General features: G+C 47.7%; 1 protein-coding gene across 1 annotated transcript; it reads right to left on the reverse strand.

Annotated features, from left to right (window-relative positions):
- Nucleotides 1–6,848: 6,848 nt before the first annotated feature.
- PLIN1 (perilipin 1) lies at nt 6,849–23,256 on the reverse strand. Its single transcript, XM_006867173.1, has 10 exons — nt 23,246–23,256; nt 19,675–19,722; nt 19,549–19,600; nt 15,847–16,051; nt 14,147–14,229; nt 12,172–12,436; nt 11,515–11,690; nt 8,911–9,117; nt 8,246–8,491; nt 6,849–7,193 (listed from the first exon to the last, which is right to left on the reverse strand). The coding sequence occupies exons 1-10, from the start codon at nt 23,254–23,256 to the stop codon at nt 6,849–6,851; spliced, it is 1,638 nt and encodes a 545-aa protein (XP_006867235.1).
- Between the last annotated feature and the right edge of the window lie 302 nt (nt 23,257–23,558).

A 23,558-nucleotide genomic window follows, 5' to 3' on the forward strand; every position in this document is an offset into this window, starting at 1 on the left:
CCAGACAACACCCACCTGATCCGGTACAGACGGAGTCCTCAGGCCGTGCAGTCAGGCTAGGAGGCTCAGCGCGGCGCGTCTGGATGCCGTCATTGGGACCCCCGCCCCTCACCCTCAACTCCGCCCGCCCTGGCAAGCGCTGGCAAGAAACTAGCCGCGCGGCGCCGCGGAGTCGGCCCGCAGACGGGGCGGGGCCTTGTCGGGGGCGGGACCACCACGTCGGCCTTTTCTCAGCGCCTCCTAGTGTCTCAGCCGCCGGGTTCTCATCCTTTTGCGGACGCTAGCCAGTTTATGGGGATGCGGAGACTAAAGAGACCAGCCTAGTTCGTCTAAATCTCACAATGACAAGTGAGCAAATGAAAACTAATTAGGGACTTTTCCCGCTCTGCGAGGGGAGAGTTAATTCTCTAATACTAAGACTGAATACAATGAACTGGTTCATTCATTCTTCCTTGCGTTATAGAAGACCCCAACACCCCCACTGCTGCCCCTCTATTGTACTCCCTACACCCCCTCAAGCACAACTGAGTTCTCCCCAGGCATCTGGAAGTCTTCATCTCCTCTCTCATTCCCTGTTCTGGTCTGGTATCACTAGTGTAATGGTTACGAATCGGGCTGTGAACATTAAGGTCAGCTGTTCAAAACTACCAGCTGTTCCGCGGGAGAAAGATGAGGCTTTCTTCCGAAACCTTGTACAGGGTCACTATGAGTCGGAACCGACTCCACGGTACATCACCACCACCAGCCCTTTTAAGATTTTCTATGAGTCGGAAATCACTGAACAATATAATACCATCTGCAAGTAAAATTTTGCTTAAGATCATTTTTTAAAAAAATAGTTGTAGCATGTGACAGGGAGCTACCAGCAATTCAAGACGGATTCAGAAGGGAACGTGAAACAAGTGACGTCAGATGGACTTTGGCTGAAAGCAGAGACTACCAGAAAGATGCTTATTTGTGAAATTATATATACCATTGCAAAGAATGGGAATTCCTGAACAAGTTAATTGTGTTCATGCTCATGAGAAATCTGTACATAGACCGAGAAGCAGTATTTGGAAAGAACAAGGGTTCATTGAATGGTTTAAAACCAGGAAAAGTGTATGTCAGGGTTGTATCCTTTCAGCACTTCTTCAAATCTGTATGCTGAGCAAATAATCTGAGAATATGGATTACATGAAGACTAACATGGCATCAGGATTAGAGAAAGACTCATTAACAACCTGCAATATGCAAATGAGGAGCTCAAGTAGTGCAGTGGTTACGAATCGGGCTGCAAACTTCAGGGTCAGTAGTTCGAAACTACCAGCTGTTCCGTGGGAGAAAGATGAGGATTTTTGCTCCCATAAAGATTTACAGCCTCTGAAACCCTGGACAGAGTGGCTACAAGTTGGAACCGACTCCACTGCACATAACCACCACCACCACCACTAATACGCAAATGACATAGCCTTGCTTGCTGGAAACTAAGAGGACTTGAAATATTTAGTGATAAAGATCAAAGACTGCAGACTTCAGCATGGATTACACCTCATTGTGAAGAAAATTAAAATCCTCACAACTGAACCCATAAGAAACATGAACACAGAAAGGATTGAAGTTGTCAAAGACTTCATTTTGCTTGAATCCACCATCAATAATCATGGAAGCAGCAGACAAGAAAGCAAATGGCTTATTACATTAGTCACATCTCTTGCTTAAGACCTCTTTATAGTCTTAAAGAACAAAGACATCAGTTTGAGGACTCAGGTGCTCCTGACCCAAATCAAGTTTTCTCAGTCACCTCATATGCTGGACAATGAATAAGGAAGACCAAAGAAGAATCAATACATTTGGATTATGGTGTTGGAGAAGAATATTGAAAGTACCATGGACTGCCAGAAGAACAAACAAATCTTGGAAGTATTGTCAGAATGTTCCTTAGAAGCCAGGATAATGAGACTTCATCTCTCATTCTTCAGACATGTCAGAAGGGACCAGTCCCTGGAAAAGGATATCATACTTAGTAAAGTGGAGGGTCAGTGAAAAAGAGGAAGACCCTCAATGAAATGGATTGGCACAGTGGCAGCTGCAATGGGCTCAAACATAACAATTGTGAGGATGGCACAGGACCAATCAGTGTTTCGTTCTGTTGTGCCTCAGGGAGCTATGAGTCAGAACTGATTCAACAGCACCTAAAAACAACATGGATAGCAATCAACTCAGGTTTTAAGAAACCCCGGTGGCCTTGTAAAGTAAGCACTGTACTGCTAACCGCAAGGTCAGTAGGTCAAACCCACCAGTCACTTTGTAGAACAGAGATGAAGATTTACAGACTCAGAAACCCCGTATAGGGTCTCTCTAAGTTGGAATTGACTTGACGGCACTGAATTTTGGGTGGATAAGACACTGGAGGACACACCGGCTGTGAGATCATCCCATCTGTTTTATGTGTGTGGATGGGGCCCTGGCTGCACACCCTACACTCAGGAAGAGTCCCTCTTTTCTGTGTCCCTGTTTTCTGCCCTTTTCACCTAGGTTAGTCCTGATACAATGGCTTTTCAGGATGCCAGGAAGAGAATGGATGGCATCTGTCTTGGAGCACTTCACCCAAGAGCAGATCCTACAAGTCCTAGCCCCCTACCTCTGGCGTATAAGTCCCCAGTATGGAAGGAGCATGGGTTTCATTTGTGGGCTCTACTCCCCGCCGCCTTGAGCTTCTAAATGGACAACTGCCTCACCCATTGAGAAATGAGTTTGGTGTTAAGTTCTTAGCCAGCCTCTCCAGGTACGGAGGTTATTCTGTGGGCAAATGGGCAGTGGGAACCTCACAGAGGTGTTCATCCTGCTTCTACCTGGGTAGGTGCTGCCCTGGGGACTACTCCCAAACAACTCCTCTTCCAGTGTGCCCCCACTATCTACCCAACTCCTTAAGCCATCCTTGACTCTTTCATAATCTCTTTTATTAGCTCGGGCTGTGAACCTTAAGGTCAGCAGGTCAAAACTACCAGCTGTTCCGCAGGAGAAAGATGAGGCTTTCTGCTCCCATAAAGATTTACAGCCTCGGAAACCCTGTACAGGGTCGCTATGGGTCAGAACCGACTCCACGGCACATAACAACAACAAGAAGCACTGATTAACCCCCTTCTTAGTAGTTTTCAGTCCAGGCAAATCTCTTTGTGCTCCACAACCTAGCCACCCCAAGCCAATGTCTTCCCTTCACTTAGGCCCCTACAGAACCTCTGGTTTTCCTCTTCTGCCCTTGTGTGTGCCCTTTCATCTCTTGTTTTCTGAAAATAGCCCTTAGAATTCCTTAGCAATCCAAGCTTTTTATTTTTTTTTTAAATCCTAATACAGCCAGGCAACACTTAAACTTGTGCAAATGAGGTGGGAGCCCAGGGACCACGTTGGAAAAATTAACTTCAGGGTAAAAGGGAGGAGCTTGATGGAAATCAGGCATGCATATTCAGTGATTCAACCAATCACTGACAGTGTTAAGGACCCAGTCATGCAAGTTCATTTGATGTTGTTGCTAGGTAGAGTTGAGCAGATTTCCATTCATAGCAACCCCATCAGGACCCAATAGACGTGGCAGCATAGGGTTTTCTAAGCTGTAATCTTTACAGAAGCAGATTGCTAGGTCTTATTCCACTGGAGATGCTGCATGGCTGCAAGTCTTTCCAACAGCAGCCCCGGGAACTATTGTGAAGAACGCCAGACTTTGGAGCTTCATTTGGAGCTTCCAGAAGGATGATGCACATGGGTGGACCAGTGCTTCTCCCGGGACATGAAGTTTTCTGCTGAAAATTCTTCCCAGATCTTACCTGTGCCTCTCTTTGATCTTGATCTCCTTTTCTAGAAGTCAAGTCCCCAAAGTGAACACCAGCCAACCTTGTTCTCAGTTCACAGTTCTGTCTCCTCCCATCTCTGTTTTCCACTGCTGCTGCTGATCTCCCCACCCCCAGCCCCCCAAACTGGAAATGTCCTTCTGCCCAAATTTTAAAAAAAGGTCTCCTGTTGTCTCACGTTTGAACGTGTCTGAAATGGAATTGAACTTTAACAGTTCAAGTTAAGGGAAACTTGACCCCTGCTGAGGCTGGGGAAGTGCGATGGGGCTGTCCCCACAGCCTTAAGGAGATGGAATCCTTGTCCTGTGTGACCACTGGAGGCTTGTGAGCACTGGGAACACCATGCATGGTTGGATTTTAATTAAAATCGGAAAGCGTATTTGTCACTTAAAATGTCATTAGAAAAACTGAACTCTAATGCAGTCATGAAATTTAATTTATTATGTATACAGAAGATTGCCTATCCTGGAAAAGCAATATAAAGAAAGGCCATAGCAATTGCTCTATCTCTCGGGCTAGATCTGTGTTAGGAAACCCTTAGCTTCAAATAACAGAAATCACAACTTGAAGTGATTTGAACAATAAGGCCATTTGTTATCTTACTAATAGGGAGACCAGAGAGATTGAGGGCTGTGGAGTAGGCCAAGTCAGTGGCAACATTACCAAGGAGCCTGGCTTTTCCATCTCTCCCCTCTGCTATCCTTAAGTGTTTTCAGAGTTGCCAACTTCAAACTCAAACATCCGGAGGAGGAAGACAGTGTTGTGCCATGTGGCATGCTCTTTGGATCAAGGAAACTCTTCCTGGGAACCCTACCAGTGTTTTCCCCTCATATGTCGTGTACCACACAGCTCAGACCTGTTCATCTTTGAAGGAATCTTGGCAAAGTGATGGAGTAACTCTGATGGGGTAATGTAAAGTCTAATAATAGGGCGAACTGGGTGAAGGACACATGGGAGCTTTCTGTACTATCTGGTCTGTAAATCTAAAGTTATTTTTTTAAAAAGTTGGGTTGGGTACTTTAGAAGGAACCCTTTTTGTCCTATCCCTTTAGCTCCCGCATGCACTAATTTGTTATGAGAATTGCTGGAAGTTTTAGCTAAAGCACTACTTTGAACACAGCTGATTCAGAGTTAGTGCTCATTCAACATTCAGATCAAACCTGGGTGAGGCGAATGGTTAAATGCTTGACTAACGACACCAACAACTAGCTAAAGGTTGACAGTTTGAACTCACCCAGATTAAAAGAAGAAAAAGCCTGGCCAAGAGATTACAGCCAAGAGAGCCCTATGGAGCAATTCTACTCTGTAACACAAGGGGTCACCTAGATTCAAACTAGAGTAGCAATTAATAACAACAACAAAAACACTTAGGGTGGCGTTAAAATTATGGGAGCACATTTCTACAGCTGCAGATAAAAATAACAATACAAATAGAGTTTGTTTTAGAAGGCTTCTTAGCATTATTTATCTGTTTTCTAAAGGCTTTGTAAAGTCTTTCACTAAGCATGTCAGGGTTACAAGTTACAAATGTATCCAACACATGTACATAAAGATACTTAGTTTAATAAGGGCATTCGTTGTAGCACTGTTTGCAGGAGCATAAAATTGGAAACAAGCTAAAAGTCCATCACTAGTGAACTGGCTAACTAGTTTTGTCATAGTCATATGAATAAGTACAATGGCAACTAACAACAATGTGGCCCTTAAAAAGAGCAAGGATTTATATGAACTGATACAAAAAGATTTCTAAGAAGTATTCAGTGAAAAAGAAAAACAGGTGAATATCATATCTACAGCTTGTGTAAACAAAGACTTAAGTGCTCATACATGCATAGCCTATATCTGGAAGGATACACAAGGAACTGATTCTATGGTAGTTTCTTTGGGGAAGGGAGTTTTAAAACTGTATCTCTGTGTTTCCTAGATTTGGTTAAGTATGAACATGTGGGTGAAATGGGAGCATGGTGATTCAGTGGTAGAATTCTCACCTTCATGTGGAAGACCTGGAGTTGATTTCTAGCCAATCAATTCACCTCTCATGTGCACCCACCAATCCCAGTCATTTGTTAGTAAGTGTTGCTATGATGTTGAACACGTTTCAGTGGAGCTTCTAGACTAATAAAGGCTAGAAACAAAGGCTTACTAACCTACTGAAATTTAGTCAATGGAAACCCTATGGATCACAGCAGTCCAATCTCACTATGCATGGGATCACGTCTCAAGGGGGCCTCTTGAGACAACTCACATGTTTTAAAGCAGGATTTGGAATGGATTGTGGCTAGAGTGGATATATGTCTATGTAGTATAGACTGACTGAAGATGGAGAGGACACCACTGCCATGGTAATGGTGGCATCTGAGGGTGCTAGTGGTCTAAAGACAGATGGAAGGGCGAGGATGCAGGTGGAAGGCAGTGAGACTGAGAATGGAAACACAGCTGTGAGCAAGGAGGTGGCTCTGGGACTCTGCCTGAGAAGGATACTCAGAATCCGACACTAATACGAGTATTTTAAATAAACATACAAGACCTCTTGCATTTGACTGGTGTTTCCTTCAGAGTAGTCTGCTGAGAGTCTAACTACTTATTCCTCTGACTTCATGCTGAAAATGTGTCAAGAATTCCTGTTTGAACCCTCATCCTATTGATGGCAAATATTAGTCCGCATTAAGTGGATCTGAACTTTGGAAACAGATGTCATTTAGTTACAAGTTTGGTTAAAGTAACAACTGAAGTAAAGTACTCTTTTAGTAAAAATCGAGCCTTAGAATCAGGAAGCTGCTGTTCTGGTGCCCCTAAAATTTGGCTTGAAATGTAAGCCCAAAAAGGATACTAAAAAAAATTGGAGTGTTAATGTTGGCATCAAAGGAATGAGGCTTGGAATTCCAAAGGGCCTACTTTGAACAAGTCAGTGCCCACTGAGACGTGAAGGCTCTATTCATTTGTTAGAAAAATGGCCCTGGCCCTGGATGCTGGTCACGCTGGGTCCTCCGCTGAGGCAGCACAGGGGTTGGCACCGCGGCCTCAGCTCTTCTTGCGCAGCTGGTTGTACTGCGCACGGCTCAGGATGGGCTCCATGACGCTGGGCCGGAAGAAACTATCACTGACCCTGCGTAAGGGCTTCTCGCGCGGCACAGCCGGGAAGGCCGGGCGGGACCCGGGAGACGTGGCGAGCTTGTCATCCAGACCCGGGCAGGCGGGCGCGCTCAGGCCCCGCGCGTTGCGCAACATTCCACGGGGCTGAGCCGGGCGTGAAGACGACTCTGGGCTGGTGGCTGGGGCCGCGGAGCCTCGGCGCTCGGCCTCAGATGGTGGATTGTCGATATCTCGGAATTCGCTCTCCGGTTCCATCAGTGACAACCTAGGGAGCTGAGGATCGGGCTGCCTAAGACCTTAGAACCTCCTAGACTACCTTTCCTAGGCTTCCCACCAGCCACTCCCCTAGGTTCCTCCTTGCCGTCCCATCCAGGGTTGACCCACTGGACGGTCCATCATAAGTTGGGGTGCGGGGTCCACAGGCAAGGTAAGCCAAACCCCTCCCAAAGTGTCCAGATCTCTCAGGTCTCCTTTAGAGGGGACCTCAATGGGGAACAGTGGCTCTATCTGACCGGCAAACACTGCACTGCAAACTGCAAGGTCAGAGGTTCACATCCAACAAGCTGGTTCTCAGAATCCCTATACAAGGTCTGTATGAATCAGAACTGACTGGATAGCACTTAATAACAAACACCATTGGTTTTCCTGGTATGGATAAGCACTGGGTTATCAACTGCAGCATTGGCGGTTCAAGCCCATCAGCTGCTTCTTAGAAACCCTAACAGGGTCACTATGAGATGAAAGCAACTTGAAGGCACTTAACAACAACATGAGTCCTGGTGTGGCACTATAGGATAAGCACTGGACTGCTAACTGCAAGGTCATCAGTTCATATCCACCAGCCACTCCGTGGAATCCCTATACAGAATCGCTATGAGTCAGAACCTACTGGACCACACTTAAGGACAACCACCACCTGGGGCTCCTGCCCTGCCCCATTCTGGAAGAGTCTACGTGACCTGTGGCTTACTCTGGAAAAGGTTCCAAGATCTCCCTAAGACTGGCATTGGCATACCTTGGGCTTTGGCATTAGGGATAGTACTGGGCTGGGGCAGCGGCTGTCCCCTGGCTGTATGGCCCACCCCCTCAGAGCCCTCTAAAGCCCTCCCTCAGGGAGCAGCATGCAAGCCTGACTGGTCCTTCAGTTGGGACTAACAGGTGGGGGAGGGGAGAGAGACCCCCTGGGACATGTCATGGAGTGGGGAGGGACCTTCCGTACAGTCTAAGTCGTAGCATGTCAGAGTCTTTCTGGGGCACGGAGGATTGTAGAAGTCTCCAAGGAGGGACCCCATCCAGGCCCAAGAGAAGAGGGAGGCTAGACTCACCGGCACGTAGTGCACCACTGTATCCACCACGTTGTCAGTAACACCTTTCAGAGCATCCGACAGGGTTGCCCTCCTCTTGTTGATTGAGGAGACATCGGGGGTGGTTGTGAGATGCAACAGCCTTCCTGCCATGCCCATCACAGCGGCAGGCGCCCATGTCACAGCTGAGATGGTGCCCTGGAGGGCCATCTGCACAGTGTGTGCCACACTGCCCAAGAGGCCTTTGGGGCTGGGTAGGAATGTCGCCTGGGGATCAGAGCAGGGTCAGCGCCTCCTGCGGTAACTCCCAGGCCTTCTGACCCCACTAGCCTCCCCAGAGCTAGAGGGGTAAGGACAGGGACCTCAAATTGAAGGAAAACCAGATGAATCCCTGTAGGCCTGACTCTTGTCAACTTACTTGTCCTCTCTGAACCTCAGTTTATTTGGCTGCAAAATGGGGACCATCGCTTCTGCCCTGCCTGTCTTACTGGGCTGGTGAGAGGGTCAGTTGGGAGAATGGCATGGAGGTGCTTTTGTAGCTCGATGTTTGGGATGGGGTAAAGCATGCCACGCCCATGCACAATGTCCCTGGGTTAGAGATTCCAGTTGCACCCTGTGCCTCTGCTCACCACCCACCTTCTGCCCCCATGGGTTGTGAACCAATAGATTCTTGCTGTCTTTCTCACCTCACTGAACTCTTCCATCTCCTCCTCGTCCTCATCCTCGTCTTCCTCCTCCTCTTCCTCTGTTTCCTCCCCTTCTGTGTCCGTCTGGTCATCATGGTCCTCCTCCTGGTTGGCAGCGAGTTTGTGCAGCCAGGGTACCCGCACCTCACTCTGCCGCCGGGACATCACCTGAATGGCCACTGATGTGCTCCACTGGGCCAGGCTGCTCTGAGGGCGGGAAGGAAGGACCATTGGCTTCAGAGCCCCTGCGGACGGCAGGCAACCCCAACAGCCAAAGCTTTCAGCCCCAGGGCCTGGCCCCAACGGACTTTTTAAAAACTTTTTACTTAGTGATAACTCATTGTTGCTGCTGTTAAGTGTTGTCAAGTCAATTCTGACCCATAGTGAACCTGTACAGGGTTTCCGAGGAGCGGCTGCTGGGTTTGAACTGCCGACCTTGTGGTTCGCAGTCCAGTGCTGACTCTACAGCACCACACAGCAAACTGCACACACCCTCAGTGTACAGTTCCCTGACTTTTGACAGATACAAGGGGCTTCAAGAAGTTTGTGGGAACTGGAATTCAACGATAATGGGATTTTTCCAGAAACTTTTTGAAGTCCCACCTTGAAACCACCACCCAGAGTAAGATACAAGCAATTCCAACACTGGGCCGGAAGTAGTCAGTGGCTGTGGATTTCTGAACCTCAGATACATAGATGGGTCTAAGTGTTTTTCATGAATAGCTTCTTTTGTTCAGCACTATGTTGTGAGATCCATCCATGTGTGGTTTATAGGAGTTCCTTCTCTTTCATTTCTGGATTAACATTCCAGGGTGTGATAAGGATACAATGTATCCATTTTCTGTTATTGGACATCTGCATTGTATCTCTGTCTTCACTAAGGATAAAGCTGACAGGAGCATTTTCCTTCTTGTCTATAGGGGAACGTTGTTGTTGTCAGGTGCCATTGAGTCGGAACTGACTCATAGCGACCCCATGCACAGCAGAACGAAACAATGTCTAATCCTGGGCCAACCTCACTACTGCTACTACTACACTTGACGCCATCAATGATGCCACCTGGCTGATCCATCTCGTTGGGGGTCTTCCTCTCTTTCTCTGAACCTCCATCTTACCCAGCATGACATCCTTATCTAGTGACTGTTCCCTCCTGACAATATGTCCAAAGTATGAGAGATGAAGTTTAGCCATCTTGGCCTCCATAGGGGAACATAAGTGCTTATTACTGTTGGATTTACATCTAGGAGTGGAATTTCTGGGTCACAGTATATATGTTAGTTTAGCTTTAATAGATACTCCTTGCAGATCTTTAAAGGGTGAAAAAAAATCAAGTGTCCCTGTGGGAGGAAATTGACCTGAGCAAGTGAGCTGGTATTCCTGGAGACACAGCTTGCCTCATTCAACACCTCTAGGTACCCCTACATATAGGGTCTACATATACTATAACCCTGCTGTTTCTGCCGCTGTGTGCTGCTGAGTCGGTTCCAACTCCTAGCGCCCCTGAGGCTGTAAATATTTACAAGAGCAGAAAGCCTCATCTTCCTCCCTCACTACGGGCACCTAAAGTTGTCAATGGTGGCCCGAGGTTGTGCCACACAGCGGACTCTATGCACAATGGGATGAAGCAGTCTTGACCCTTCTTTGTAAATAATCCTCAGTGTTCACCAAAAATAAAGAAGCCACAGTCCCTGGCACATAGTACGTTCTCAAGCTCTTCTTGAATGATGGACTCAGGTCTAATGATGCTTTTAAAAGTCCATCATCCCCCCAAAAAAATGATGGCTGAAAAGTGAACTTTTATGTTTTCTTTATTTCCTTTTCTTGGACTTGGCTTCATGTGAACGTGCCTTATGAAAAACTCCCACCTCTCTCTGCTAAAGTACTAAGAGAGGTAGAACAAGCCATGGGGATTTATCCCTTGCTGACCCTAGAAACGGCAGCTTTACCTTGGGAGCAGTGGGAATGGGATTTAAAAGGCGCTGTGGGTTAAGCATTGAGCTGTTGACTGAAAGGTCACAGTTCAAACCCACCAAGCACTCTGAGGAGAAAGATGCGGCTGTCTGCTCCTGTAGACTCAGTCTCGGAAGCCCTACACAAGGTCACTGTAAGTTGGAATGGACTTGCTGGCAGTGGGTTGAGTTTGGTAAGGGAAACCATAAAGCTGGGGACAGTAAGGGATACAGGACCTAGTGGGGCTCTCTCCCTGACAGGACAGGTTCTGCACTTTGTTTACTTAAGACACTTCTTAGTGTCTGTGGGAGTGACGGTGGATGAGTCTCTTCTTCCACGTGGTGGGGGACCACAGCAGGAGGCCCACTTGGGGCGAGGCTCTCAGAAAGAGAATGGATGCAACATTCTAGCAAGGTAAGCCTTCCCTAAGTTCTCACCTTGTCCTTTCTCTTCCCCTTTGCCCTGGGGGACAAGCCCGCCACCAGCTATTAAGGCCTCTTGTGCACAGACCTATAGTCCTAGCCCAAGTTGGCAGAGAGAATGACCCCCGGGCCAGAGAGGGCACTGACCCAGGGATGGTGGGGAACAGGAGGCAGAAGCTGCCCACAGAACAGCCAGTCTGGGGGTCAGTCAGGGCTCAGGGTCAGTACTCACCAGAGGTGCCACACCTGGGATCCACATGGCCGCCGCATGACCCTGCTTTAGTGCCCAGGCTGTGGTCTGGAAGGTGTGCCGCGAGAGAGTGTTGGCCAGGGCCCCCACCCTGCTCATGAGGCTTGGCTTGCCCTTGGCAGGCTTCTTCTGGGCCCGCTGGTGTCCAGGACCAAGGGCTTGGAAGGGGTTTGGGGGGAAGAAGGGAAACAGATCAAAGAGGGGTTGGGGAAATCTGGGTTGTATCTAGGGCTCACCACAAACTCACTAAGGATTGTTAACTCATTTTCACCACTTATAGATGTTGTTGTTGTTATGTGCTGTGGCGTCGGTTCGAACTCATAGTGACCCTGTACAGGGTTTCCGAGGTTATAAATCTTTAAGGGAGCCAAAAGCCTCATCTTTCTCCTGCAGAACAGCTGGTAGTTTTGAACTGCTGACGATGAGATTAGCAGCCCGATTCGTAACCACTATGCCACCAGGGGGAGGGAAAGATATGCTTATGGATCCATTGGAAAATCCCACTGGGTCTTCCCTATTCTGAAGCCTAGAACTGTGGCTGGGTGAGCCCTTGCTGCCTCCTGTGATTCCCAGGCAATTTGGTAGCCAGCTGGCTTCCTCGGGATCAGTCTCCCTGCCCTGCCCCATGATAGTAAGTACCTGCCTCTTCCTTGGCAGGAGGAAGGAGAAACTCTACCATCTTTTCAACGCCACCCAGGGCCAGGTCTGCCCCTCCAGAGGCCAGCCGGCCAGCTCGTGTGTTGGCAGCAAATTCGGCAGTGTCTTTGGCCACGCCCCAGGCAAGTTCGCAGCTGGTCAGAGCCGCCCCCAAGACCTTGTCCGAAGTGCTTGCGATGGGTATGCTGATGCTGTTCCTGGCACTGCGAAGGCGTGTGGAGATGGTGTCCCTCAGCTCGGAGGCAATCTGGAGGGGAGGGTCAGGCACATGAGTCTGATAGGCCCTGGGAGGACTGACCCTCAGGGTCTTGGGCCCTGAGCCCAGATTCCAGAAAGGCCTCATTTATCCTGTGAGGACAGCACCAAAGGCCACCTTCTTGATGATCCTGTCTTGACACCCTTGAGTTTTATTGTGTGTCCCCTCCTATCCTTCCTTCAAAACACAGATTGCATGTCCACCGCATTTGTATTGGTTTATGCATTAGCATCCTGGTAACAAAGTGGTTAAGCACTAGACTGCTAACCAAAAGGCTGGCTGTATGAACCCAACCCAATAGCTGCTCTATGGCAGAACAATGTGCAGTAACGATTGCAGCCTTGGAAAGCTATGTTGTTGTTGGTAAGTGTTCTGATTCACAGAGATACTGCATAGGCTTTCCACACCTTTGCAGGGGCGGTACCATCTCATCTTCCTCAGAATGACTGCTGGGCTCAAACCGACAACCTTGTTGTTCTCAGTCCAGTGCTTATCCTACTGTGCCCGTGCTCCTGGAAACCCCATGGGGTAGTTCTCCTCTGTCCTACAGGATCACTGTGAGTAGGAATTGACTCAGTGGCAGTGGTTGCTTTGTTGTTTTGTTTTGGGTATGGATGAAATTTACCTTCCTCTAAGTTCTGCGTTAAAATAATGTACTGTCGTTCTCTCTGGTTATTCTGGGAGCGCCTTATATGACAGACATTGCTCTTCATTTGGAAAAATGGGGAGTGAAGAGCACAGGCCTCAGAGCCAAACAGACTGACCCTCCTGTGGTCTCTACTTAAGGCATATGCATAGCCAGTCACGAGTTTTCTCATCTGGAAAATGGGGACAGTACTGTCCCGAAAGTTGATGTTGTTAAGTGGTGTTGGCCCCCAACTCATAGAGACCCTATATAGGTTTCCGAGGAGGGGATGGTGGGTTTGAATTGCCAACCTTGCAGTTAGAAGTTCAGTGCTTATCCTACAGCACCACCAGGACAGAGAAGAGGATAAAATGAGAGGTGCCACAAATCACATGTGATGGCAAGTGCCCAGGGCAGGGCTCAATCCATGCTTGGGGGACAGGGACTGAAGATTATCCCCCCAACACCTCTAGCATGGGCCGTTTCCATGGCTGCTGATGCTCCCAAGTATCATTGAGTCAGTTTCGACCCATAGTGACCCTGTATAAGGTTTTGGAGGAACAGCTGGTGGGTTTGAACTGCTGACCTTGTGGTTTGAAGTCCAGTGCTGATCCTACAGCACCACATCAGGAGTCTGTATCCATGTAACTACCCAATAAATATGTATCCAGCTGAAGTGACATTCCAAGTCTCTTGGCCCACAAAGGGTTGGATTTAGGGACATGGGGCTGCATTCCTGGAGTCACCCAGTGGCCCAATGAAAGTCCACAGAGCCCAGACCTCAGGAACAGGTATCAGGAGGCAATGGGACCACCCCACGCTCCTGTTTGTGTTGGCCTCTGATCCCAGAAATTCTGCCTTCATTTGATTCCATAGTGGGAGAGAAGACTGTCCTGCGACCTTGGGGCTGGCAGCCTTCTCCAATCTAAGAGGGCATTTGCCAGAGAAACGACAAGACTTGGGGTCATGACATCAGCAGCTCCCACTCTCTTCCCTCCCCCCACCCCACGAGCTGGGCTGAAGAGGGGGCGATGACAACAGAGGGTGGGGAAGAGAGAGAAGAAAGATGGGCTTACCTTTTCGGGAGGGTACTGGAGCGCTGGGATCTTTTCCTCCAGGTGGTCCAGGCCTCGGCAGGCCAGCTCATTGGCAGCTGTAACTGAAAGTGAAGGACCACATTGGGGCAATCCCTGCACCCCACCGAGACCCTCACAGTTGTCTCTGAGCCAAGGAAGGGGCATTGCAAGCGGCAAATCCCCCAACCCTGCTGCCTCCACACATCTTTGGACTTGAGGCCCTTTGCCACTTTTATTGTCCATGCACCGTGATTCCCTGAGACCCAGGCTGTTTTTTTCCATCTCTGTAGGTACTCGGGAGTCTGTCACACCTGTACCCAAATCACAATGTGTGGCTTCCAATAAGTCACGGCCTGTCTGAGCCTCAGGCTTGTCGGCTGTAACATGGACAACAGTAAAAACCCTCAGGCCAGTTGTGAAGAGTAAGTGATGGAAATGTGTGAGTCACCGGCAAATACTGGGTTCTCCCTCATTCTTTTTCTTCCCCTCAGATCCTAGGGTTCCAAGTAAGCGCTGGGGAGAAGGAGAATGGAGATAGGAGTGTGGGAGGTGGAGGCTGTGGGGCCCTAGGGTTGGGCTTATTGGGGTCAGGCCTGGGCCTTAGGTCTAAAAGTGACAAACTCTCAGTCACAGTCTATCTAGGCCCCAGACTGTCCATGGCCTTTTATTGAGAGCATAGGGCTTGGAGAAGGTCACAGAGAAGAGAACAGATTTGCATTTCCCTTAGGGCGAGCACCAAATGGTTCAAGAGCTGCTGAGGACATACAGGAGGGCTTCAAAAAGTTTGTGGGAAAATTCCATTATCTTTTCATTTCATTTTTCCTTGGACTTTTTGAAGCCCTCTTGTATATGTTCTTTCATGTATTCTTTCCCCAGATATTTTACTTTTTCCAAATGAAATTTTTTGAGCAGTAGAGTTTGCAAATGATTTGACCATCTTCTCATTGGGTAAAATGCGACTGGGAAGTTAAGGAGCTTGCAGGTAGGGAGATTGGCCCAGGACTGCGTCTTCTATACATCCATCTTTTCCTGCTTGCTGAACAGAATCCTCAAATACCCACAATTCTCTAATTCAGATGGGAGCAGATCCTGGATTTCTTAGATTTGCCAGAATTTCCCTCAGCTCTGTCAAAAGCCTTGGATACCATATTTTCAAATGGGGCAGAAGGACTAGAAGGCAAGGCTGGGGCTGGGGAGTCAGAGGTGGGAGGGTGGAGGCTGGTCTAGTGAGGCCTGCAGGCACACACAGGTGCCCTCTGCCTCCAGGCCATGCTCAGAGCTCTCTGCTGCCCTCGCCTGTCACAAGCTGATACCATCAGCAGCTAGACCCAGAGGACTTCTCTCCCTCCTCCAAGCCCTGCCTGGCTAGCCCTACCACTGCTCTTCCTGCCTTTGTACAAGACTCTGCAGTTCCTTCTGCTGCGGCTGTTGATGCATTCAGCTTAGACAGGTTTGGGCCTGGAGAGTCCCACGGGGACCCATCTGTGCTCATCCCTTCCCGCTGCCAAATCTTTGATCCATCGCTGCTATCCTCGGAATATGCCAGCTGTAGTGCAATGCCTTGGAAGACCATGGAATGGGACACAGACAAGTACTTAAGTAGGCAGGCAGGTGGCCATAAAGGTAAGCAGACAAGCAGGTTATCAGGTGATCAGATAGATTGGCAGGCAGGCAGCTGACCAGGTACCATGAGGACTCACACTGGGTGGACAGCCGGCGGACCACAGGCTCCATGCTCCAGGCAGCCAAGTTGCTGGCGCTCTGCACGCCCTTCTCATAGGCATTGCATACAGAGGCCACCAGGGGGTGGGCTTCCTTGGTGCTGGCGTAGGTCTTCTGGAAAGACTCACAGGTGCCGCTCACCACTGGCAGCTGCAGGACTCTCTGAAGCACATTCTCCTGCTCCTAACATGGAAGAAAGGGAGAGAGGGAGGCATTCAAGTCATCCCACCTCCCTCTCCCCTCTCAGGAGAGCAGCCACAAGGCCATGGAGTCCCTAGCATGGGCCTGTATCCATGGTGAGGCCAGGCTAAGTTCAGTGACCTGGGAGGAACTGAGACCAGAGACATCTCTGGATACCCCAGACATGGTCAGAGGTACCCCAAAGGGAAAGTAAGAACCAGTCTGCCATGTTCCCCGGGTCGCCATCCAGGCTGTACAGAAAGAACTGCAGAAGCAATCTGTCTTCCAGGGGCCAAGCCTCCCAGCCCACCCCAAATGCTCCAGTCTACCCACTTAAACTTAGTGGTAGAGAGCAAGTGTTGGTAGCAAACCTGTCCCGAGGTTTAGACTGGTGATTTAGATCATTCATCTAAACATTTTTCTGGTCTTTCTGGGATACTGCCTCCCACACTATGTACACAGTCCTGCTGCCTAGAATGTTCACCTTCTATCCCATAGTCCTTCCTGTCTGGTGAAATGTCATTCCCTTAGCACACAGCTGGGCCACTGCTTCCTGCATGGAGCCTTCCTGACTCTCCTCCCTCACAGCCACCACTGCTTTTGCTGGGCTCTCTCTATAGCTGTGACATTCTGCTGTCATTCCATGGATACTTGTCTGACATTTCCAATGTGAGAAATGTCACAACTGGTGTCCTTAAGGCACACACCAAGTCTTTGTTGTCTCTGTATTCCCAGTGCCTAGCACAGTAATGGAGTCCTGGTGCGGCTCTGTGGGTTGATGCGCCAGACTGCAAAGCTGTTTGAATTGCGAGGTTGGTGGTTCAAGCTCACCAGCTGCTCCTTGGACACCCTATACCGGGTCACTATGGGTCGGAACCGACTTGATGGCACTTAACAACAAGCACAGTAATGCTAATCAACTAAATGATCCGCAGCCAAGAGTAGTAGAATGTATATATTTAGATCTGCCCAACTCTACCAAATTACAAAATCTTAGGCCTTCAGGCGATTCTGGAACAAGAATGCTTTCCACAGTGTCTCTAGCAGACTTCTATTTGAATGCCTCCTTTGATGAGAGTTCACCCTTTATTGAGTGGCCTGTATCCTTGTTGGACAACTCTACTGAGCTGAAATCTGCCTCCACCCACCCCTCCACCCTCTGTCCTTTAAACAACCCCGAGCAGATCTAGTTCATCAGTCTTGAGTAAGCACTTCACAGATTTGAAGGCATATAGAGTCCTGGTGTGGCGCTGTGGGTTAATGCGCCAGACTGCAAAGCCATTTGAACTGCAAGGTCAGTGGTTCAAGCTCACCAGCTGCTCCTTGGAAAATCTATACAGGGTCGCTATGGGTCAGAATTGTCTCAACGGCACTTGACAACAACAAGGTCTCCCTTTGGAGGTCCCTGCTCTTAACTTAGGTTATAAACCATCCTGGTTTGGTGACCCCTGTTCTGGATGCACTGCGGTCTGGTATTGTCTTTCTTAAAACCTAGCACTCAAACTTGAAGACAGTGCTCTAGGTGGGGTCTAAGCGTGTGGTCTTAATAGAACTATCACTGTTCATTATTAGCATGTTGTGTTCTTGTTGTTGTTAAGTGCCATTGAGTCGGTTCCGATCCATAGCGACCCTGTAAAGGGTTTCCAAGAAGCAGCTGACCTTGCGTTTCGAACTGACTTTGCAGTCCAGCACATTAACCCACAGCACCACACCAGGACTCTGTGTTCTTATTAGTTAGTGCATGTGGATTTTGGCAGCAGTAACGTAATCAAACTTTGGCCATCTAGGAATCTTAGTGAAAAGAGCACTGGCCTTTGAGTAAGAGAAAGTGGATTCTAGCCATGAAGAGGGGCGCAACACTTCCTAGGTGTTGTGTTCCAGGGTACCCTGGAGATATTCTTCATTTAGTTTTCACAGCATACCTCTGAGGTCAGCACTATCACTACCAATTGGCTGATGAAGAGCTAGATTCAGAGATGCTCAGTGACTTACCTAAGATGACATGAAGCTATTAAGTGGCTTACAGAGCCAGGCTTCCAACTCAGGTGAAATGGCATGACATCTGGGATTTGCTCCAAGATAATCCAAGGCAGGGTGTAGATGGGGTGAGGCTGAGGCAGGACTGGCCACAGGTTAGTGGGTGATTAGGGCAAGTGAAGGGGTGTGGGGATTCATTAGATTCTGTCTACTCTTACGAATGTTAAGAATTCTCCACGCAAAAAGTTAAAAGAGAAAGCTCCTCCGCCCTGACAGAAGTTCGAGCTCTCTCTGTGGCTTTGATTATGGCATTGTGTAGAGGTACGGACTGTATGACTTTTAGGAAGCTGAGTCAGAAAACCCCTCAAGGAGACCCATATACATGCTAGACAAAGCCAACTTTTAATCCTGTCGGCCGATTTAAAATCTGAATGAGAAAAAGATTCTGAGTGTAAACCAGAAACCATTTTGGACAAGAGTTTTCAGAAGTTGTTTAGGCAAAGCCAAAGGGAGAAAAAGGTCCTGTAAAAGAAACAGCCTGACCTCTGTTAGGGTGGCTTCACTGTGCAGCTGACCTGTCTATTTCTGTCTTCTAGAAGCCCTAGTGGCATAGTGGACTAAGCACTGGGCTGCTAACCGACAGGTTGCCAGTTCAAATCCACCAGATATTCTATGGAAAAAAAGATGGGGCTGTCTGCTTCCATAAGGATCTGCAGGCTCAGAAACTCTATAGAGGCAGTTCTACTCTATCCTATAGGGTCTGTATACATTAGAACGGACCCAACGTCAGTAGGTGTGTCCTATGATTTAATCCCAAAGCTGACACAACATTTTCTAGTTAAAGATTAGTTAAGGCCTAGCTTGGGACAACAGGGTATTATATGAGTTCAAAAATTGTTAAGTTTCACTAACTAAACTTTGCCCAAAACAGCGAGGCCTTGCCAAGATACATTAGGTTCACCTAAAAGTGTCAAAACCCATTCATGCCACTGTGACAATTTGATCAGAGACACAATATTGAACACACTGACCCACAGTCCATCCCCATGCATAGCAGCCTGGCTGTGCATCCTGTAGCTCCAGGAAGGGCCATTGCTAGAGACCACAGTTTGGATGATGCCCCCTGGGATACAATGAGGTTCTGAATTAATCTAACCAGTTACATATTCCGCCGGGATTGCTGGACAGAGCCCAGGCTTTTTAGAACTTTCCTTTCTTCCCATTCCCCCACTGCTGGAATTTCTGCCCTTTTTTTCCAAGGTGCTTAGTTTTTAATAGACATTATTTGTTTTTTACATCCTCCAATACCATCCCTACCAAAGGTCCTGAGATCAAGAAAACTAAGACAAGACATGAAACTCATGAGCTAAAGAATACAAGAGACCTTCAAAACACTCATGGAACAGAATGAAAAGACAATGGATTTTTTGAAGGCCCTTCATATAATCTAGATGGACCTCACACCCTGACCCTTGCTTACCTGTCTGTGCCTTCCTTCTCCCTCAGTTGCCCAAGTTACTTACAGGGACGTCTTCATCCAGCATGGTTGAACACTTGTTGGCTGCCAGACCGGCTCTTCAAGCTGCAAAGCAGAAGGTCCTAAATCCATCAGAAAGCCCAGACTTGAGATCCACAGGGAAGTTTCCTACCTCTCCCGGCCACCAACTGGGCCCAGGCTGCCTGGGATCTCAGTTTCCCTGAACAGAAGACATAAATTGGAGAGTGAATGTCACAGACAAGAGGTCACTTCTTAAGTCCCATAGGGATGCGTTGCTCCACAGTCCACTTATCAAAACAGATGCTTCTTGCAAGGGCTCAGGGTGAAAATGATAAGCAGTAAGAGAGAGAAGCAACTTGAGATGAAGTCTAAAGACTCTGAAGTCAAGATTCAAAAGTGATGAAACGAACAAATTTCAGGTTTACCAGTTTTGCTGTTGTTTTAGTGGAAACGCTCTGGTTTAGTTCATCTACTTCCAAGCAGTCAGACCTGCCAGGCCTGCCCGCTAAGCCCAATCAGGTGAGAAAGTCGTTGTCTGTCTTCAAGTCTTGTTGCACCCCCTATGGGGCAGAGGAGAACTGCCCCCTAGAGTTTTGTAGGCTTTCTGGGAGTCTATCACCAGCCTTTTCTCCCGCCGAGTGGAAGGAGGGTTCCAACCGCCAGCCGCTTAGTCAGCAGCTGAATGCTTAACCATTGGGACACCAGGGCTCCTCTCTTAATGGCAACCATTTCACCTGTATCCTGGAAAAGGTTAATGGCCCCAGAATGTTTACTCCACACCCCAGCCATTCACCTTGAACATTCTCCCCCTCAGTGGTTTCCTGCAGACTTCTCCGTCCCTAATACAACTTCTCAGGTGACCCTTACTAGATTCTTACCCTCAGCTTCTTCCCTTGAAAGACAACCCAGGTAAGGAGGATGCCTTAGGACCTCCACAGCTGCTGCTCCCACACTCACTCCTGCAACTGCCTCCCAGGCTGAAAAGCATCTCCTCGGGCAATAACGATTCCAGTTGCTCTAGGGAGTGTTGGGCAATGCTACTAACACCTCCCAGACAGAGGAGGGCAGAGAGGAAGAGAGAGTTGGGTCAGCTGGTTGTCATGGTTATCTGACCCAGGGTCTCCTGGGCATATCCTGATTTCTACAGGGACAGTTAGCCAACATGATGTGGATCCCAGAGCTGAAGGAGTTATTCCAGAACCACCAAGGCTCATTTCTGCAACAGGTTTCTGGGCCCCAATTCTCAAATACCTGCTTTCCAGAAAGAATATGTTGGGTTACATATTATTAAACTCACAAACTATAAAGTTCTATGTGATTCTGCAATCTTTAGTTCCTTGCCATAGAAGGCCCTGTGGGACCATTTTCAACACTCCATCCCCTTTTTTTCAATATTTTATAATTTACTAACAAGAGTGAATTTTAACAGTAAGATTTAAACCCAGAATCAACTTGAATGTGCTACACTTTAAGAAAATTCCTTAAAAAGAAAATTCCTTACTGAAAAAAAGAACCAAAGCTGGAGGTTCTGTCCTTGGTAATCTAGTCTTTGAGGCAGCAATTTTAACCTCTGTAAATTCCTAGAGTTTGAGAAAGTTTACTCAACTTTACCTAGTCTAAGTTGCCAGTAGAATGTGCAGTGAGTCAACTGGACTGCTCCTAAGTCTGGAGAAGTGATAATGTTGACTAAGATTATATTACTGATCAATAGATACCAAAGAACTATCCCCTCCCAGCCCTTCCTTAACAAAGAGTCAGGCAAGAGCCCATGTTTTAATTCCTGGCTTCAAAGATGATGGGCTGTGCCTGCTAAAATGAAGAAAAGGGCGAAACTTGTTTTCCTTGTTTTTAGTAGAATTAGTTCTACAGTCGACCCCTCTGTTAAGTTATATGTATAGGTCATGGGAGAAGGAGCTTTGCTAGACTGTTGGTCATAAACTCTCTATCTCTGTACAGGGAATGAGAAGTCAACAAAGGGAGGAACCAAGCCAGGAAGGAGCCTCCAAACAGAATAATATGTGACACATTTAATACTTAATTTAGCCAAGCTTAAATATAACTAGAGATAGAGAGGGAGGAAGGAAAATGGTGGTCTCTGTCCTTACTTTAAATCTCAGGACAAATTATTCATGGCTGGAGAGAAATGTGGGCCAAAGGGCAGTTTTTAAGCCTTTGGAGTAGTGGCTTTGGGCCAGAGGGAGTATAGGGCTCTGTGCCTGGAAGCTCTGCTGACAAGGCTGGTCCTTTGGCCACTTCAGCTGGGAGTCCAGAATGTGGGTGAGAGGTTGAGAGTGGTGAAAGGGCCTAGAAGAGCCCCAAAGGGAATGGGAAGAGTCCATTTTCCAGCAATCGCCTGAAGGCCAGTTATCTTCCTTCTTTCTTCATTCCTACCTACCCACTTCTCTTGCATAATAGCAGAGACCTAGGCCATCCTGTTCACCATTGGATCCCCAGAACCAAGCAAGGCACTCAAATCTTTGAAGAAATAAATTCTCAGGCAACAATGTTCAGCATGAGTGGGATGCTCTGTAGGCACGTCTTTGGTTTTTAGAAAAAGCTCAGGGCTGGAGAGGGTTGGTTAGAAAGGGAAATGATGCACAGCAAGGAGGTACCAGGGTTCCAGGTTACACAAGTGCTAGAAGGGGTGACGTCTCCCCACCTCCCCACCACTGACCCTTCCAAGGGACGAAAGTAGCAAGTTGGAGTTCACTTTAACATGCCACCACAATTCAAGGCCGATTCTCCAGGCAGAAGCCATGTAACCATCGACAGGGCCAGCATAGAGGTCACTCTCCAGGGTAGTAGCCAACTTAGAAGTCCCTTTCAACCCAGTGGCTCTACATTTAAATCTTTCTTCATGAGAGCTCATTTTACCAGTCTTTTAACTATGTAGACTCCGATGAAGGACTGTCTGCTGGATTGCCTTGCTCTTAACTCTCCTACCATTCCCAGAACACATTCACAGATACAAAGAGTTCATTTTATCCAGAAATTTATTAGACGTCATTAATCTGTGTTACAGTAGAGGATCTGGACAAGGTAAAAATAGTTCAACTTTTCATTTGCCCTCATATAGCACCTTTCATTACTCTTAAAATTCCTAAAGTGCTCTTTCCCAAATTCCATGTTTTGATTGACAACTAAGAACCCAACACTCAAGACTGGAAGTAGGATCATGAACAGTGGTGGTGGGTGTGGGCCATCTAGTCAGTTTCGACTGACGGCGACCCTGTAGAGGGTTTCAGAGGCTGTAAAACGTTATGGATGCAGAAAGCCTCATCTTTCTCCCACAGAACAACTAGTGGATTCGAATGGCTGACTCTGCAGTTAGCAGCCCAACATGTAACCTACTATGGCCGCCAGAGCTCCTTAGGATCATGAGTGAGTGGCATCAAGTGAGTACTCAAGCGTCTCCTTCACTGGTTCCTTACTGTTCTTTTCTACCTCCTGCAACCACAGCAAAGTCTGACTTAGCATAAACAATTGTGATCCTCCTAGATTCATAGAGTAATTACATATATAAAAAATTTAATTGTGTAAATTTTGATGAAATTTAATATCAGTATCCAGACTATGGTAGAGTTTCAGTTAAAACAATCTAGCTAGTAAGTTTAGATGTCGATTCAATTTTTGTAGAATAGAACATAAGTACTTGCCCAACCAAGGTTCTAAACTTTGGGAGGGTAAAGAGGCAAAAAGCAAATGATGCTGGAGATTCTCACATTTCCACCATTTCAGCCAGGGATGCAGTGCGACATCATGGAAAGAACACCAGGTTGGGATCAGAGAAATGGGATACTGGGCCTTGAACGCGAATCACCTCAACTTTTGTTTGCCTCTGGTTCTGCATCTGTCACAGGCTATAACCATACTTTGTGACCTTTCACATTATTTTTCTCAAGTCTGTCTGCTTCTGATTTTTACTTACTCACACCTAAAAACCTCTTCCCGTAGCTACAATGTATAGACAGTGATGGGCCCAGTGCTTTTCTGCTTCTGGGCAAAGTGAGAGCAGGAGTGCAATGATGGTAAAGG

This window comes from Chrysochloris asiatica, unplaced genomic scaffold (genome assembly GCF_000296735.1).
Source record: "Chrysochloris asiatica unplaced genomic scaffold, ChrAsi1.0 scaffold00101, whole genome shotgun sequence".
Lineage (NCBI taxonomy): Eukaryota > Metazoa > Chordata > Mammalia > Afrosoricida > Chrysochloridae > Chrysochloris > Chrysochloris asiatica.